This window comes from Pteronotus mesoamericanus, unplaced genomic scaffold (assembly GCF_021234165.1).
Source record: "Pteronotus mesoamericanus isolate MK-2021 breed Mesoamerican mustached bat unplaced genomic scaffold, CSHL_Meso_final scaffold_507, whole genome shotgun sequence".
NCBI lineage: Eukaryota > Metazoa > Chordata > Mammalia > Chiroptera > Mormoopidae > Pteronotus > Pteronotus mesoamericanus.
The window spans coordinates 15,251,954-15,270,798 of record NW_026555319.1 but is presented as its reverse complement, the minus strand read 5'-3'; the positions used below and the strand labels follow the sequence as shown (position 1 = coordinate 15,270,798).

Below are 18,845 nucleotides of genomic sequence, written 5' to 3'. Positions count from 1 at the left end.
GGGGATAATTAGTTTGCTAGGGAAACTCCGCCTGGTCCCGGCCCTCCTGGTCACCATACCCACCCAAGACTCGATCCCGCCGGTCACCCCCAGGGAAAAAGGTCCCCCGCACACCCCAAGGGGAAAAACGCCCCCACGCTCGTCACTTTGGCTCCGCCCCCGCCGGGGGCCTCATAACCCATAGGCAATGAGATCCGCCGTGCGTCACGCGGAACTGGCCAATCGCGGAGGGCCACGACCATAGAAAGGCTGCACGCGGCAGGGCTGAGCGGCTGGGCGGTGGCAGTGCACGTAAGCGTAGACAACTCTTGGGCTATGGTAGTGGTGGCATCCACGCAGAGCCCGGCCGCCGGGGCCCCCAAAGTGCTTCTCCTGTCCGGCAAGCCCGCCGCCGCCGCTGCTGCCGGAGCCCCGGCCGGCCGGAATGTGCCGCTCATGCTGCCGAGCCAGCGAGGGGCCAGTCCAGAGGCAGAGAGCGGAGGGCCACCCCAGGCACGAAAGCGACAGCGCCTCACACACCTGAGCCCCGAGGAGAAGGCGCTACGGAGGTGGGCGAGGGATCCGGTCTGGGACCGGATCTGAAACCGGGAGAGGGGCCTGGGTCTGGATCGGGCCGCACTCGGGCGCCCTTGGCCTGGCCTGTCCGGTGCCAACGTGGCGCGGGGCGGGGCAGGAAGTCTGGACTGAAGGGATCCACAGCTCTGAGTTGAGCCCGGGCTGCTCCAGTCTTTTTAATTTCATTCTTTTCTATCTCATTAGAGATGCCTAGAGCTGAGTTTGTGGGCACCTGGGTTTCAGGCCCTTTTGATGTGTGACCACAGACCGATTGTTCAGCTCTTCTGAACTTGGAGTCGAATAGCTTCTCGGTTTACCTACTTTATTTTGAGGAGCAGCTGAAATGACAGCTGTTAAGAGGGCTGTGAGCTCTGTAAGGTTCCCTAGTCAAACTCAATTTCTGCGGCCTTAAAATGGTATTTACTACATGAGGTCGTTGGGGGAGATTGAGAGTAATGCCTATTACTTAGTCCTCTGTAATGTTAGTTCTTTTCTGACCATTGTGCACTTTGCAGTTTTATTAAGTGCCTCCTCCAGCAGAAAGGGCTTCTGCCCAGGATCTCGGATCCAGGACTGCCTAGGATCTCATCTCAGCACTAGAGAGGAAGGCATCAGCCTCTCCCTTATTTTAGTTGCGCCTGGGGAGAAAGGGTTTATGTCATTGGGCGACTGCGGCCTTCACTAGATTTAATTAGTCCAGTTTGATCCTGTTCAAGGGAATTGGAGTCAGGAAACAACGAAGGAGTGGAAAAGGGAGGAGGAAATGTCTTATGTTGCAAGATGGGTAATATTTGTGTCCAGCCCCTGTGCTGTGTCTGGAATGAGACTGAGGTGGATGACGCAATATGAAAGCGAATAAAGCAGTTCTTCAAGCTAGATTGAAAGAAGGCTGTATTTTTTGTTTTATTTTATTTTATTGAGGGGAAGAGCCTGAAGTGTATTTTACCATTAGCCCACCTTATACTGTAAATTGTTGTGAAAGCACCAGCTGGCCAGGTTTTCAAATAAAGATATAAATAAGGTTTGAGATGACTCAGTGTGGTATATCCCTTCTGTTCCTAGGAAACTGAAAAACAGAGTAGCAGCTCAGACTGCCAGAGACCGAAAGAAAGCTCGAATGAGTGAGCTGGAACAACAAGTGGTAGATTTGGAAGAAGAGGTAAAACCACTTAAGGCTAAACTCTTCTCTTTTATCCGTTGTATATCTTTCCTTGGTAAATGTTGATATTTGTTGCCCATCCCAAGTTGTTTCAGTCCCTTTAGAATAAAATTGATTATGTAATCAAAAGTTAAACTAATCTAAGTTAGGGTAGATAGGTAGTTGGTTAAATGAAGTTTGATGAGAGAAGTGATTGACCCTATGGCATGTGGTGTGCTAGATCTGTTTCAGAGTTTGTGAATTACATTACAACAATGTTTATCAGGTTAGTACTAAGACATTAGTAAGAGCAGATAGGAAATTGCTTAAACTTGAGCCCCTTCCTGGCTTGGCTGAAGTCCACTAACGGTTCCCTTTCCCTTCTAGGATCCATCTAATCTTGAAGTGTTGCCAGTTACACATCCTGAATAAATAAGGATTATTCATATTATTATTATTATTTTACATATTTTGATTTTATGGTCCACTTTCTTTTTTAAAAAAATTATTTATTTATTTTTAGAGAGTGGGGAAAGAAGGGAGAAAGAGAGGAAGAGAAACATCAATGTGTGGTTGCCTCTTGCGCGCTCCCAACTGGGGACCTGGCCTGCAACGCAGGCATGTGCAGCCCTTTGGTTTGCATGCCAGCACTCAATCCACTGAGCTACAACAGTCAGGGCTTATGGTCTACTTTTATTTACCTGCCAGTTCAAGACAGGATTTGTTAAATATACTTAAATTAAAGCTACAACTCACCATTTGCTGAGGCCTATATTAGTTGGAGGTATTGTGTTATTTGTGACCATAAAATGGCCCTTCTTAAATAGCTTATTTTTAATAATTATGACCATGCCTTCTAATACATAGTATGAACTGGGTAAGCAGTTTTTCCAACACAGAAGGAAATTAATTGTAGTGAAACTTCATCAGGTGTATTAAGTGAAAGAATTAAGATGTTTTAAAGCCTCTTATGAACTTTCTTCCAGAACCAAAAACTCTTGCTAGAAAATCAACTTTTAAGAGAGAAAACCCATGGCCTTGTTGTGGAGAACCAGGAGTTAAGACAGCGTTTGGGGATGGATGCCCAGGTTACTGAAGAGGAGGAAGAGACCAAGGTAAGCACCTCCTTTATTTAGTGCCATATGTGAGAACTGGTTCTAAGTGACATGACATGACCTCTTTAATGACACTTATTTTCAACTGTGTATTAAATAGTACTCAGTACTAATAAAGTTACGTGGTTCTCTAAAAGCAAGTACTAACAAATATTGATAGCCAATAAGATGTGCCAGTATTAAGGAGAACCAGAATAAGACAGCCAGTCAAATCTGACTTTGAAGGTTACTAAATTTATAATAACTTTTTGATGAATATGAATGAGTAGGGAAAGGACGCATTTTCATAGTGACACTTCTCTGACAGAAGATTTATGGATTCTAATCTATGGATTCTGTTAACTTTAATGACAATTCTTACATGGTCTAAGATTGACAGTTGGGCAGTTCTGCTCTGTGAAGTAGTAGTATTCAGGACAAACTTTAAAATAATTACTGTCCAAAAAGATTCTGGGCCTAAATTTACTATGGTACTGTATTGCTTGGAGACATTATTATGGAGAATATCATTAGCACATTAAGAATATCGGCCCTAGCCCTGGCTGCTGCGGCTCAGTGGGTTGAGCGTCATCCACAGACTGAAAGGTCGCCAATTTGATTCCTGGTCAGGGCACATGCCGGGGTTTCAGGCCAGGTCCCCAGCTGGGGACAGGTGAGAGGCAACTGATTGGTATTTCTCTTGCACACTGATGTTTCTCTCCCTCTTTTTCCCTCACTTCCCTTCTCTCTGAAAATAAATATAAAATGTTTTTTTTTAAAAAAGGAATAGCAATCCTACTTGAATCTTTGGGGAGTAAAAATGTTTCACAGCACACAAAATTATAATGAAAAGTTAGTCCTACTCCCTTTTCTCATCTTTTCTTTAGGAGGACTCAAGAAAATGGAAATAAAGGAAAGATTTCAGATCTAAATATTAGTTTTCTAACTTTCTTGAAAGTTGAGAACACAGCTGCCTAGTGAGCATTTTTCCTTGGGGATTCTCAGCTGTTTGAACAGTTCATTCACTTTGGTGTTTCCTCTCAGGGGAATGAAGTGAGGCCAGTGGCCGGGTCTGCTGAGTCCGCAGCACTCAGACTACGTGCACCTCTGCAGCAGGTGCAGGCCCAGTTGTCACCCCTCCAGAACATCTCCCCATGGATTCTGACAGCGTTGACTCTTCGGACTCTGAGGTAGGGGCTATTTGGATTTACTAATGAGCTGTGTAACATCTGTTTGATGCCCAGTATCCCTAACCAGGCAGATTAGGGTATGTTAGTTTGGGATGGGTTAAGGGTGAACATCAACTACCTTCCTGTTTCTAGGTGATTCAAGATATGGAGTGAAGTGTAGATAAATGGGTTTCGTTGGTTCAAAAGGTTATCAAATCTCATAATGATTAACTTACATTATGGAACCTAGTACTAAATATTCTAGGTAGATTCTCAGGTGCATTCTAATAGTTGGACTCCATTTATTTTTTGCTTCTTGCAGTCTGATATCCTGTTGGGTATTTTGTTCAACTTGGACCCAGTCATGTTCCTCAGATGTCCTTCTCCAGAGTCAACCAGCATGGAGCAGCTCCCAGAGGTCTACCCAGAAGGACCCAGTTCCTTACCAACCTCCCCTTCTCCATCACTGGGGACGTCATCAGCCAAGCTGGAAGCCATTAATGAACTGATTCGTTTTGACCACGTATATACCAAGCCCCTAGTCTTAGAGATACCCTCTGAGACAGAGAGCCAAGCTAATGTGGTAGTGAAAATTGAGGAAGCACCTTCCAGCCCCTCAGAGAAAGATCACCCTGAATTAACTGTTTCAGTGAAGGAAGAACTTGTAGAAGATGACTTCATTCCAGAGCTGGATATCCCAGATCTCCTTTCATCCAGCCACTGCCTGAAGCCATCTTCCTGCCTACTGGATGCTTACAATGACTGTAGATATGAGGGCTCTCCTTCCCCTTTCAGTGACATGTCCTCTTTGCTTGGTGCAGACCATTCTTGGGAGGACAGTTTTGCCAATGAACTTTTCCCCCAGCTAATTAGTGTCTAAGGAATGCTCCAATAGTGCCCTTTTCCTTGACTATTACACTGCCTGGAAGACAGCAGAGAAGCCTGTTTGTGCTTCATTCAAAAGCCAAAGTAGAAAGTACACAACAATTTGTCTATTCAAACCTTACCGGTCACCCTACGTATTGTCTTTTGACATTACTCAGATATAGTACTACGGTGCAGAATTACAGCTATTGAGGTTGTACCTTTATCTTAAGGGCAGCAGTTTGCCCTAAAATACTTATGTAGAGGACATCAGACAGGGAATTTATGAATGGCCCTTTATCATCTCTCCCTTCTCAGCATCCCAGGCTTGCCTCCAATTTTAGGTCCTTTAGTTTGCTTCCGTAAACAAAGAAACCTACTTGAGGGGGCTCCTTTTCCCTCATGTACAGTTCCAGTAAAGATCAAGAATCTTTTATAATGTTATAGAAATTTACTATGTAAATGCTTGATGGAATCTTTCCCTGCTAGTGTAACTTTTGAAGGTGCTTTCTCCATTTATTTAAAACTACCCATGCAATTAAAAAGTGCAATGCAGTGTCTTTGTTCTTTGATTCCCTCTTGGACCTTGTCTTAAGTTCCCTCTAGGTGTTTCACTGTTTGCCATGGTAGTGATTTATCCAACTTCAGTTAAGCATGACACTTTTAAAAGTGACTGGAGATTTTTTCCCCCCTTACTTACTGTCTGCTCCAATTCCTAGTGGCCATAAATGATATAATCTACTCTTTGAGCAGTTACGATATTTCTGAGACAGCTTCTTCAGCCTAACAGACCAGTATCACATCTAGTAAGTGGCAGAGCTAGAACCCTTAACATTTTGCTACACCATCTCATGACAGAAGGACATGTCGTTAAATACCAAGATTCTTTTGCAATTATTAAAGGAATTAAAAGCATATTCTAGAATCAGCTCTGCCACTGTTAGCTGGGTAACCCTCTATGTATAGTATCACTTATCTCCTCATCTGTAAAGGGGCATAATAGTCAATATTTCTAACAGTTGCTAAATAATTACAACAGATGGTATATTATAAGCACTTAGGATATGCCAGGCACCATCCCAAGCACTCAAAAGTTAGCTATTATCACCTAATCCACTCTGGAAGGATTTTAATCTTACAGAATTAGATATACTCTAGAACTTGTTTCACTAAAGAGTGAACCTGTTCAAAGAAATATCCTAGATATTAATTTAATCCCAAAACTAGACACTTGAAGACTATCATCCTTCATGGTGCACCTCTTCCTTGGGAATCCTTACAAGATAGTAAAGGACTTCCCTCACTTAAAGACCTTTCACCAATGCCAGCATTCTATGCTAATATTTATTAACAGCCTCTGAGGTCAAAGTGAATAAGTACAGTACACAAAAGGAAGTGGGATTCAGAGTCCCAAGCAGCAAAGAAAAGGAAACTATAGTTTCAACCAAGCACAAGGGAATGCTTTTGGTGTGACGAGTGCTGTCAACAAGCACACTTGCAAGCAAGAAAGCCGACAGCCCCTGGTCACTGGAGCCAGAGCCCAATCCTGGTTCTTGGCATGCAAGCTTGTTTGGACTCTGAGTATGTAAGGACTGTCTCCAGCTGTCCCATGATTAAAACTTGACCACCTGATTTTCAATAACTGAAAACTTAAGTGCTGAGAATCTATTTAGAGATTGTGTAGGCAGATGTAATTACAGATGCATTTTAAGCCTCCATCATAATAGCACAAACATCTGGAGATGGAGGCTCAAGTAATTTACATTCAATGACATCACATGAAATAGGCAGCTGTACTAACAGAAATAACACAAAGGACATACATAACCTGTGTAGATTATCAGGGTTTTCATTTCCTGCATAGATGGGTGAAAAAAACTAAACACTGCTCAGACTTGAGAAAACACCTGGTATTCAAGGACATCTTCATACTGAAACACTAAATCGAATGGTTAGAAACAAAAACCAAGACCTTTTCCTACAAAACCAAAACACAACTTCTATTAAATGCAAAGGGTTGTTCATAACTGCGATTAAAAGAATCAGGTGACAGACGCCTGCACACCATTTCTGTGGGCCTTGTAACGCCCATCCATGTGTGCTCCCCTGCTTCCCTACGCGTACTACTGGAGCAGACACAAAGCAGGCACAGACCTCGCAGGCAGAGGTACTGCTGCCTACTCCAGAAATATTTTATAGGATAGGTTAAAGTCTAATCTCCTAAGAATTAAATCTTTACTCTGTGACTCCTATATGTTCATTAAGAGACAGCAAGACTGGCTTATTTACCCACTAATCAGTTATTGAAAGACAACATCTTTATCTGGCTGGAGCTGTCATCTCTAAAATGTCACTGGAAGAATATTTAAACCAAATTGATGTACACAAAACTATAGTCCCCCTCAAGGAATTAAATGTTACACTGCCTGAACTTCATTGTAGATTTCAATGAAATCTAAATGACATTTTAGGTATTGCTGCAAAAAGACTGGTCAGGTTTTAACACTGGCCCTGGTGAATTGGATTATAACATTTTGTCACTATCTACGAAGGTTTTAGTTAGCAAACAGGTAAAAAAACTTTTAAAGATAACTTTCAGCTGTGATTTCCAAATTTTGGTGAAAAACAAAACAAGATCCCGAGTTTTCTGTCACTGCAATCCAAACAACTCTGCCTGCCCATAAGTCAGGGATCCACATTTATTAACGTTTGTAAATATGAAGGCAACACTGCCACCCAGTGACCTATCAAGTCAAGAAAGAAATGATCATATAAAAGAACATCATGGGATTTTCCTATTCGTTCTTTTTAAAGGTCCCAAACCTATAAAGACAACAGAACTGTGAACTCTATATTCCATTTTCAACTTCATATTTGAACATTTTTGAAGATTCAGTCACCACTGCCATCTGAATACTGGCAATCAATCACCATTACCAATCAATGCTGCTAACAGCAGCAATGAATTGCTAGTAAGACTGGAAAGCATTCTTGGGCTTTTGGAATGGCAAAACACAGTATGCCTGTTTTGCAAATAGCTCATTCATTTATGAAATTTACCTTTAGCCCAGCATAATCATCTCTTCATTTCAGCCCCTCACTGATATGAACTCTACTGCAAATACAATTTAGAGGAAAGCAAAGTGGCTGTTACTTTACTTAAGTATAGGAATTAAGTACAGAGTACAAATATCTCAAAAAGTCCAAAATACTTATGAAGTTTTATTGAAAACAATAAAATACAGAAACACCAGATTCTCATTTTAAAGTAAAATTGACAGAATTTTCCAGAACTTTCCTAGTACTGCACCATTCTTATCACTATTAAAAAATAAAACCAAATTCCAAATCCAAAATACTTTATACACTTTCTGGTTAACATTCTTCCCATGGTTCTAATTATTTTTCTAAATTTTACATTTGCACCTTTCAAGGATGAGATTTAAAAAAAAATTGGCTGATTAGTATTTGTTGAGAACTGGACTGACTTTCCTCATACTAATTAAAAAACAAAACAAAACCCACACACACCCTACTCAAACTCAGAGAAAATATACATTTGTTCATTAAAGCTCACCTGCTTTAGATAATTTTTTCTCTTCACACATTAGCAGAGAAAGCTAATGTTTGATCCATGCTGCAAAAGCTGTACAAAATGAAAAGACCTATTATTCCTCTAGGAAAATCTTAAGGCAAAAGCAAAAGCCTTATGCTACAAAAGAGAAACAAAGCAGAAGCCTGGGGACTGTGGAGACGGCTCAGATGAGTAAGCACCACAAGGATGAAGACAATTTTTGCATGAACATATGCAAGTTTAAAAAGAAGCATTAAAACACCCATTTTCCTGCAGAAATAATTGTCATGTCAGATAGCTTGACTCCTGAAACAAGTTCTGTTTAGATTTTAATTAAGAGAATCTTAATTCTCTCCTATGTTTATCAATGGTATCAGCCTTGTTTGGGGGCTCTTCTTTCCTCCTTTTCATCACACAGACCTTTGATCAGAGGCCTGCCCAATAATTCCCATAGAAGACAATCAGTGTGTCTGGGTGATTCTTGGGAAAGCTGTCATCTCCTTTTCCACCCTAACACTGGGACTAACTCCAAATTCCAGGCAGTCGCTTCATGTTTTAGGGTTGTACTAGAACAAACGTTTTAGCATGGTGATTTTTTTAAGGCTACAAACTTTGCAGGTTGGTCCCATTAAACAATGGCCTAAAAGCAGTTTTTCAAATGGCATGAATCAAACACTTACAGATTTCAACAGAATATAGTCTACATTCATCTCTAAATCTGAGATTAATGAACTATTAGCTGGTTTCCAACTGGTTTAAATACTGGTGTGAAGTTTGAGTAATTTTACTGTGTAGACATTAAATATTGTTTAAATATTAAACATTAAATCTTTTCCTGACTATCCAGACAGAAATAGAGAAAGCAAGAAGAAAGGCAAGAGAAGAAACAGTCCAAAAAACAGACTTGTGACTTCTACGCCATCTGTAACAAGGGGAGGGATTGCAGCGTGTTTCAAAAATGCCTGGGAGCTGGTTACTAAAAAGTTACCTCTACACTTGGCATAAATCATTTTTTTTCTACACAAGGTATCTGATTCCTCCAAAGGGGGAAGAAACCCAGAAAACAGAAAGAACTGGGTGGAGGGGGGGAGGTCTCCTGTTCACACTGTGTGAGGAAAGGGCCAGTATTACACTATTACACTCATTTAATAAGTTATAGTGAATATTCTGTAGCATTAAAGGAATCGTCATTTCACTTTGCACTACTGAGTCCTTGCCACGCAGAAGAGTTCTTCCTGAGAAATAAAAAACTTCAAACCTGGTTATCCCCAAAGGACATCTTGAGCTGGTTTAGGTCTGAAAAATGAAGACTTCCTGTTAGTAGGAAGCTATTCTCTACTAACTTTTAGACGACTACTGCCCGATAGTTGAAGCACCAGGCAAAGTGGCTATTTCAGTAAATCTCAACATTGCCAGCACATATGTTCTCAGTTAATTATTCAGTCATTGTTTTCAAAATTAACATTAAAAACTCAATGAGCTAATATAGGTACAACCTTTTTTAACTACTGAAGTTATCAATGCTGGGTTTAGTTAACACAGCATTTCCTTGGGATTACCTAAAAGATGCTTCTCTCATAGTCCATTTGCACAGGGGTTACCTCTAAATCTTTTAAATTATCACTCAAAATTAATTAAGTTGTAAACATTACTGAATAGCTTGGCTTATCAATTACACAAGGGAATCCAAGGAGCTACAGTAGCATAAAGCAAAAAAGCCTCAAAGGAAAAACCTCTTTGTATTTTCACTGTATTTTCAGAGGCCAAAGGTGAGCCACAATGCTACTGGTTATTTAACTACATTAAATTGACAACTAATGTACAAATTTCAGAGGCTCTATTAAATTTCTTAGCAATAGGCTTAAGCTACTGCTTTTTCCCCTTCTCCTCCCTGGTCATAAATAGTCACTACTGTAAACAGAGCTCATATCTACAGATGAAGTTATGATTCAACTGTCACGGTACAGTTGTAGTAGCAGTATTCTTCTTTCTTAATGCATCTTTATCACCTCAAGTGTCTGAGTCTTCTCCAAGTACTTGAATGGTTTGGACCATGCGACAAATGATTTAAGTCACCCTTACACATACAGTTTCTATACTTGCTTGCGCAGACTGTAATCTCATAATAATAATCTCTCTAGAAAACAGCTTTTCCCTTGAGACAAGCTTCCTTGGCAAAAAGTTGAATTTAAGAAATGGCTACCCAAAATGAGAGTCCCACCCCAAATCACAGGTGGAGATACACCCGTTTCGACTGAACACATGAGCCTTCTAAAATTGACACCTTTAGTACAGAAACAGATTTCTAGAGTTCCATCTCTTCTTCTGTGCAAGCAGCTGTTTCCAAACTATTATAAATAGGCATCCCTGTTTGCCGAGGTTCCAAGAACAATTCAGTTCTCCCAGGGAAGGCAGTGCCAGCAACGGCATGCTTAGTTTGGCTCTCTCCTGTGTAGTTCTTAGCATTAGATGATGGCTTTGGCTTATCAGAAAGGAGTTCAGGGAGAGGTTTCCAGAGCACAAGCTCCATAGAAGGACGGCTCCTAAGACATAAAATACAGATTTTTTTTAAATCAAGAATTTTAGGACATGAAAATGAAAGCTGTATGTTAAAGCGAATGTCTGCTATCTAATGTGTGGAGTTAAGAACTGAAAGTATCAAAATAAAAGATTTATGATAATAAAAATTAATCTTTAAAAAGGACACTCAAAATACAAAATTTTACAGTTCTGCGTGCATTTTTAAACCAAACCAACTAGTTGTACTGGTGTTGTGATTAAAAGTAATATAAACATCCAATGTGAAAAAATAGAGGCATTTAACATTTTAACTTTTTTAATAGTATGGTGTGGGCTACTATGTTGTACTAAACTATTATAAATGAAAATGAAACACTGGAAAAAAACATTAAAAGTATCTCAGTATGCCCTTCACTTAGCATAGCTACGAAACACCAGAATAATGCTTTTTGCAGTAAGCCTAAATGATTATGGGCCCAATGCCAGTGTCTGTCCTCCCCCAACCACTACTGGTTTGATGGTTTCTAGAGCCCAAAGGCAAGTAAGGGAAAATAAAACATAAACAATGAAGAATACTCCAAAGGTTAGCTTATAGTAAACTACCAAGGCTGGAGGACAATGCGACCTGCTTACTCTTGGCTAAACTATTTACTCATCCTCAGGGCTGGGTAGTAAATTACAAAGTTAAGCTAGAGGGCTAACCCAAAATCTCTGTGATCTAACATCAAGCAGCTCAACCCACTGTGGCCAAAAGCAATAATGCCTCTCTACCTAGGACCACTAGGACTGGTGTCCTAAGAGAATTTTTCAGATATTTGACCCTTACCCTCACTAAGCATCGATTCTTATCTAGGCAACACCTAAATGGCACTTTGTAACTTGCCTACAGCAGATGATGATGATTTGAAATCATCTAGGCTCAAGGACTACAAGAATTACAGTGCTATCATTGGTTCTTATATTAGTGAGCCCCAGGATGCTCTACTTTTTAGGTTCTTCTGTGTGTTTTCCAGTTTCCTCTCTTGTCCTCACACTGTATTTTTACTACTCACTACTATGTTCCTACTCTGATGATCTAGGAAATCAGAAAATTGAACTAATTAAACTGTCTAAATTAGGAGCAAGATGGCTCTCAGAGCTAAAAGACTGAGGGACTACATACACTGAGACAAGTATATGAGCTTTGATTTGTAGCCTGTGATAATTATTTTGATTGCTGGGAGATATTTTTTGTTTCCTAGGGAACTGATGGTGTTCCCCAAATTACGGAGAAAGAAGCAAGAAGTTTTGAAAAGTGGACCCTATATCCCTCTTACACCACGCCTTTCCCTTCCTCCTCCTTCTTCCCCTTATGCACAATCATTACCTTTGCCTCCCTCTCTCCTAAGCTCCAAGGGTTTTCTTCTGCCTCTGTACCTTGTTTCCTGAACCTATGCAACACAGCTGGCTTACTTCTAATAATTTTGTAACTTTCTAAATAAACTTCCTCTTATGGTTTGAAAAAAAATTTTTTTTGAAAGAATGGGCTCTTACCAATCCTCCCATTCAAAAATAGGATACAGTGCATTTCAGGACTTCAAAAGAATCCAGGGTACCTAGGCAAAGTAACCACTCTTGCATTCCTCAAACTCCTGCTTGTACAGCATTTTGCTCACCCCAATGAATTAAAAAGGTCTGTCTACAACCTGGGCTAAATATAAAACCTACTGTGCTTTCGCTTGTCTGGTGATCAGGAGATGAAGAGATGGCTAGAATAGGACATGTAGCGTCTAGAGACACTGGATTTTCCCTCCAAGATCATAAATGAATGGAAACCAGTAACCAAAACTTACATGGACTCAATCATTTTCTTTGTAAAGACTTCATCAAATTCCCTCTTCAAACCTGTTTTCATGGTATCAGAAAGGACAAGACTGGGGAGATGGTTAATATTTCTGTCAGGTTCAACTTCTTCATCTTCGTCAATTATCCTAAATAAAGGCAGCAGAAGCAGAGAAAGAAAATTTATTTAGTCATTACATATTTTAGTAACTGGACACAGATTTTAAAATAAAAAAAGGGTAAAGGCCACACATTAAAAGGTCAAGTAAAATATGAAGCTATACATGAGTGAAAAAATTATATACAGAAGAGTTATTCAACATTTCATTTAACAAAAGTTTTATATTAGATGCAATCAAATTTGAAGACTGTGTCCCTGAAAACTCCCATAAACAAAAATTAATATTCAGAGATAGTTAAGTGAAAATATTCTGTCCAGTTCTATGAGAAGAGATTATCTTAACATTTAAGGTATACACCAAGTTCCTTATTTTTAGTCTCTCTGAAAGGCTGAGGATCAAGGTATCATCAAATGATGAATGAGACTAGCTTAAAAGAGTAGTAACATTACATAGGAACAATAAGCCCACTACATATGCTGCCCATTTACCTGTCCTCAATTTCCTGAAGCCTCCTTCTGGCAACTTCACACTGTGGTTCTCCAGTTGTCTGATCCATTTCTTCACAAATAACATCTAACATGCCAGGTGCAGAAAGGCCACTAGTGCATGGATTTACTCCATGACCTTCTATATCCTGATGTGCACAAAGAATCCAGTCATTAGGACCAGCACAGAGCCTTGCTTCAGTTAGCCTTTTCTTTCTTACTGGGCAACTGGAAAAAAAAAATTACAATGAAAATCCTGACTAATATAAATGAAATGTATATCATCCCTCTCTCTAATAAAATTCTTACATGGAAAAAGACCAATAATTTTTGACAGTGTGTTTACAAGATGGAAAAGCATGCATTTTCTTTTCTCTCACTCTCAGACTCCTTGAGATGTTTTCTTTTACTGTTCTTGCTGTCAAACTAAGCTGTACCTGCAAGACTTTACTTTTTCAAATCAGAAGTGTTCAATGTGGGAACTTAAAGTCATTCCTATTTATTTAACTCTGGGTAGGTCAAGTGGGAGTAAGGAAAAGCAGTGATTCAGCGCCAGCTGTATTTTGTCTTACTGCTGCTGTTCCATCAAACTGGTCATATGGGAAGGTGGTCTGCAGGCATCCTATATTCCCTTGTGGCAAAAATATATGCCTCATCAGGTCTGTTCCAAATATTACAGGTGCTGATATTGATTTCTTGGTCCTCTCCAAAATGTCATACTGTCATTTGGCTCTTTGAGTTCTTGACTAATGGCGTGCACTAATCTTCAAACATAAACTATCTGTACTTCCTAGAAACTTTTTATTTCATAGAGACCTTAAGAATTCATCAAATCCAATTTCTTTGTTTTGCAGATTTGGAAACTAGGACATAGAAAAACTGAAGTGCCCCTTCCAAAGTGTCATAAAAGAGCTACAAGTTGGACATCAGACAGACCCCAGAGGCCCTGAATCCACTTCTGTGCACTAAAACCTCCAGCCTCCTTAGGAAAGTTCAACTGTTGAAACTCTTACCACAAACTAGTATTTGCAAACACTATGATATGACCAGTTTAATTGAAAGCTGCCTGAAGCAAGTTAAATTTTCTATTTAAGTAGTTAGATCAAAAGTACTTTATTGTGTGGTCATTAGCAAGTACAATCTTAAGACCCAGAACGCAGCTCTTCAACCAACAAAATTCATTAAAGACTACCACAGCTTCTCAACCTCTAAACTGAAGGTCAAAGGAAGTGACATATTTCTCAAGGAGAAGTGTCTATTCCATGTTAAGACTATGAAAATCAACATTAAAGCATCTGGTGATACAAAACCTTACAAATAATGATGCTCTCTTGAGCCTAGATTTTTTAATTGGAATCAACTATTAAATATGTTTATAATTCATTTTAATTCATAAGAAAATATTAAGAATGGTTAGCTATACATGAAGTATTTCTATAATACTTGAATAGTTTCAAATATGTGATATTTTGGAAAGCAGAAAAAAAAAGTTAAACACATAAGAAAATAGCTAAGAAAAGCAGAGTAAATCTAGAGGGAACAGGTAATTTCCTAGCACTTGTAACAATTCAACTATTTAATGAAACTGAGTGTAAGTTCTGATCTCTAACCTCCAACATGATTTGGATTACATTATTTCATGTGCACAGGTCTACTTTGCAAATAATTAGAGATCAGTGATGATTAAGTCCCAAAGAAAATGTAATATAAATGACTTCAAAGTATTGATAAGAGCTACGGAGTGGCAGCTGGGCAGCACACTTCTGGACACCACACGCTCAAATGTCGAGTCCCTCATCCTCCCAGGGCCTCAATCTCTCCATCTGTAAGTTAAAGGCGGATAACTTTTTTAAAAAAATTTTTACTTATTGACTTTAGAGAGAGGAATGGAAGGAGAAAAGTGGGGTGTCAGGGGTGGGGGGAGACAGACAGACACTGATTTATTGTTCCACTTATTTATGTATTCATTGGTTGCTTCTTGTATGTGCCCTGACCAGAGATCAAACCTGCAACCTTGGTATATCAGGGCAACACTCTGGCCAACTAAGTTATCTGGCCAGAGAGGCACTGGAATCCTTTATTCAACAGCCTCCCATATGGAACCCCAAAAGATAAAAGCAAAGAGATCCCTGTGTATCCACAGCAATCCCACGGCAATAAAAAACATAAATGATATCTGGACCAGTAGTTTTTAAAATAAGGCAACTTTTAAATCTACTGTCATCTTAGTCTATGTGTCAACAAGGTTAGAAAATCCAAAGTTGCTGTACAAGTATATAAATCATACATACAGTCAAAAGATAAACAACAAATTTGGGTAAACATTTACAATATACACAATAAACTGCTGATTTCTTTAACAAAGACTTCCTATAAATAAATAAGAAAAAGATCAGTAGTAGGCCAATAAAAAATTTGCAGACACAGCAACAATTTACACAAAATTAAACACATGGCTTTAATGAAAAAATGTTCATCACTTATAATTTACAAAATACAAATTACAAGTGATCTAATTTCTTTTTTTCCTAAAGATTTTATTCATTTTACCTTAAAGGAAAGGGAAGGAGAAAAAGAGGGAGAGAAACATTGATGCAAGAAACACTGATTAGTTGCCTCCCATATGTGTCCTGACCAGGGATCGAACTGGAGACACTTTGCTCTGTGGGATGATGCCCAACAGAATCACACCAGTTGGGGCTACTTTCTTTTTAACTACAAAATCCTATGCTCATAAAAGCACAAACATACATTTAATGAATAATTGTGACACAAATATCCATGAAAATAACACTCAATATATGCTGCCACCACCCCAAAATGACTCTGTTCTCTTTTCCTCACAGGTAAAGTCTTTTATGGTAATTACTTCATTTTTAAAAATAAAACATTATCACACATACAGATATGCATCCCTAAATAATGTTTAGTTTTGTCTAGTTTTGAACCTTTTATTTAGGGAATTATACTGTATATGTTTTGGTGATATTGCTTTTGCTCATATTACGCTTTTAAGACATCCATGTTGACAGGTGCAGTTATTTTTCTTTTTTGCTGACTAGAGCGCCGTTGTGTGAATTTGTTATTTACTTTATTCATTTTACTGTTGAGGGACATTTGGATTGTTTCCAGTTTTGAGCTATTATGAGCAAGGATGCTATGAACTTTCTTGTCTGTGTTTCCTGATGTGCACATGTACATACTCAGGAGGGGAACTGGTGGGTTAAAAGGTAGAATACAAATGTGTTTTCTAAAGTGCTAGGAGCAATTTACATTCTTATCCACAGTGTTTGAGAGTTCTTCATGCTCCATGACCATTTCAATATCATTATAGCTTTAATATGCACTTCCCTAAAGACTGATGAGGTTGAACATCTTTGCATTTTGACTGTTCATTTGAATTCTCTCTGGAGAATTCCTCCACTCACCCCCGCCCCCGCCCTGCACACACAAAGCCTATATATGAGATGCAATTTTCTGCCTATCAGATCAAAAAGTTTGAAAAATACAGATCTGGTGAGAAGATGGAAAAACAGGTATTTCCACTGCTAAAATGAATATAAATTGGCAACAACTTTCGTTCAAACTTCAAAATGCATACACTTTGAGACCCAGCAATTCCCCATCTAGGAAATCCATTCACCTACTTGTAAATATATACAAAGAACTTAGAAAGAATGATCATGGCAGATTTGTTAGTAATAGCAAAAAGCTTAGAAATAACTTACAAATCCATCAACAGGAGACTGATTAAATTATCTATTCCTAGCCTTAGAATAGGAGTCCGCTCACTCAACTGTTGAAAAAAGTTAGGCAGCATTCTGCGCGCCTATACGCAACAAGCTACAGAAGAGGAAAATGAAAAGATTAATGTGTTGCACAGTGTGAACAGTATCTTCTTAAAATGAAGGTCTATACCGTTAGAAGCTTGTAAGTTTTAACATTACCTTCCACAGGAGATAACAGGTAACAGGCAAAGCGGTTGCCTCTGGGAACTGTGAGCATCTAAGCCTTTTCAACATGTATCCTTTCTACACACTTGGGATTCTTTTTGTGCAAAAATTGAAACTTCACAATCCACTACAGAGTGAAAAGTTGCTGAACTTTGCCAGCCACCCAGTTACTTTTCTGCAACAAATGTCATCAGTTCCTCTGCCTCCTTTCAGAGACACCTTAATGTTTCGTCTTTTCACCGAAAGCACATAATTGAGGATTCAAAATAAGGTAAGTAAGTGACAAGCAAACGGCGCCCGAAACTTACTCATCATCTTCCAGCTCCAGCCTGTGTTTCTTTTTACACGGAACGGAACCACCGCTGAAACAGACAGAAATCGGTCAGCGGCGAAACGCACGAGTCCGTGCTCTCCGCATCCAACAGGCGGCCCACCCCGCACTTGCCCCGCGGACCCTTCCTCGCCCCGCGGGATGGCTACACAGGCCACAACCAGGTAGATGCTGGGCGGTCCTGACCTACCCGGACACTGAACCCTAAACTTCCCGCTCTGTCACGGCGACGGGGGGATACATTTGGGGAGATCCACGGAGAAAAAGTGCACTCGGGGCTGGCACCGTGCTAAGCGCTCTCCTTCCAAGATCTCGGTCGGAGGACCCCCTCTGCAGGTGAGGGAGCCGACCGTCCGAGGGACACTGAAAGTTGTTCCCATCAGCGGCCGCGCCGCGTTTGAATGAGGAGCGAGGGGTGTACCCGCCGAGGGGACAGCGAGGCTCCGGGGACCCGGGTTCCAATCCCTGCCCGACCTAGTCCAGCTGGGGAAAGTGTCCTCACTTCCCAGAGGAGGTCCAAACGGGACTCCCGGGCTGTACGACCTCCGGCGCGTTAGAGTTACGGTCTCTGGAGATCACTTTTCTCATCGGTAAACTGGAGCTGAGGAGCCTCCCGCGGAGGGTCCTGAGGAGGGAGAGCCCGGCCCGCCCGCCCCGCGCCCGCCGGCTCCTCACCGTCCGCGCGCCGCACTCCCGCCGGGGCTGCTCGGGGAAACGCGGGGTCCCAGCCGAGGGGCCAGCTCGGCACCGTCCGTCCCCGGCGGGAAGGCCGGGCCGGAGAGGGCCGGCGGCGGCGGCTGCAGGAAGTCCGGCCCGCCACTCAAGGGGAGGCCGCTGAAGGGCCGACCGAGCGCGGCCATGACCGGGGAGTTGCGGAGGTTGCGCCCACGGCCCCGGCCGCCCGTATCTCCACGTCCGGCAGCTGCAGCCACAGCGACTGCTGAGAGGTGTCCGCCTCTGAGCCTGCTCTTGACCTCACGTCACGCCTTCTAGAACCCTCCACCCCAGGCCGCCCAGGGGCACGCCGGGATTTGTTGTGTGTGGCGAGCAGCAGCCGCAAGGAATGCCGGAAGTTGCGGTCCTTGCAGACTACAAGCAAGATGGCTGCCTGGCCTTAGCGGGCTAAAGCTTGAGGACGGCTCTGCCCGGCCTTGAAGAGACTCTGGGTTCGAATCCTCACTCCACAAGGTAGGGAAAGGATGTAACCTCTGTATCTCAG

General features: G+C 41.0%; 2 protein-coding genes across 2 annotated transcripts; one reads left to right on the top strand and one right to left on the bottom strand.

The window, feature by feature from the left end:
- The first annotated feature begins 262 nt into the window (after positions 1-262).
- Positions 263-5,388, top strand: XBP1 (X-box binding protein 1). Its single transcript, XM_054593930.1, is given in 6 exon segments — positions 263-548; positions 1,618-1,714; positions 2,680-2,808; positions 3,832-3,891; positions 3,894-3,977; positions 4,279-5,388. Coding segments are annotated over 6 exon segments (1,161 nt in total). The 5' UTR covers positions 263-315; the 3' UTR covers positions 4,837-5,388.
- A 2,701-nt stretch (positions 5,389-8,089) lies between these two features.
- Positions 8,090-18,580, bottom strand: CCDC117 (coiled-coil domain containing 117). Its single transcript, XM_054594005.1, has 5 exons — positions 18,302-18,580; positions 17,604-17,657; positions 13,346-13,570; positions 12,747-12,884; positions 8,090-10,937 (listed from the first exon to the last, which is right to left on the bottom strand). Exons 1-5 carry the CDS (start codon positions 18,484-18,486, stop codon positions 10,700-10,702), a joined length of 840 nt encoding a protein of 279 aa, XP_054449980.1. The 5' UTR covers positions 18,487-18,580; the 3' UTR covers positions 8,090-10,699.
- Between the last annotated feature and the right edge of the window lie 265 nt (positions 18,581-18,845).

Coding starts and splice junctions, on each gene's coding strand:
- CCDC117 (XM_054594005.1), bottom strand. CDS start 18,486: ATGGCCGCGCTCGGTCGGCCCTTCAGCGGCCTCCCCTTGAGTGGCGGG. Junction 17,658..18,301: donor GGGAGTGCGGCGCGCGGACG/GTGAGGAGCCGG, acceptor TGTCTGTTTCAG/CGGTGGTTCCGTTCCGTGTA. Junction 10,938..12,746: donor AAGAAAATGATTGAGTCCAT/GTAAGTTTTGGT, acceptor TTTATGTCTTAG/GAGCCGTCCTTCTATGGAGC.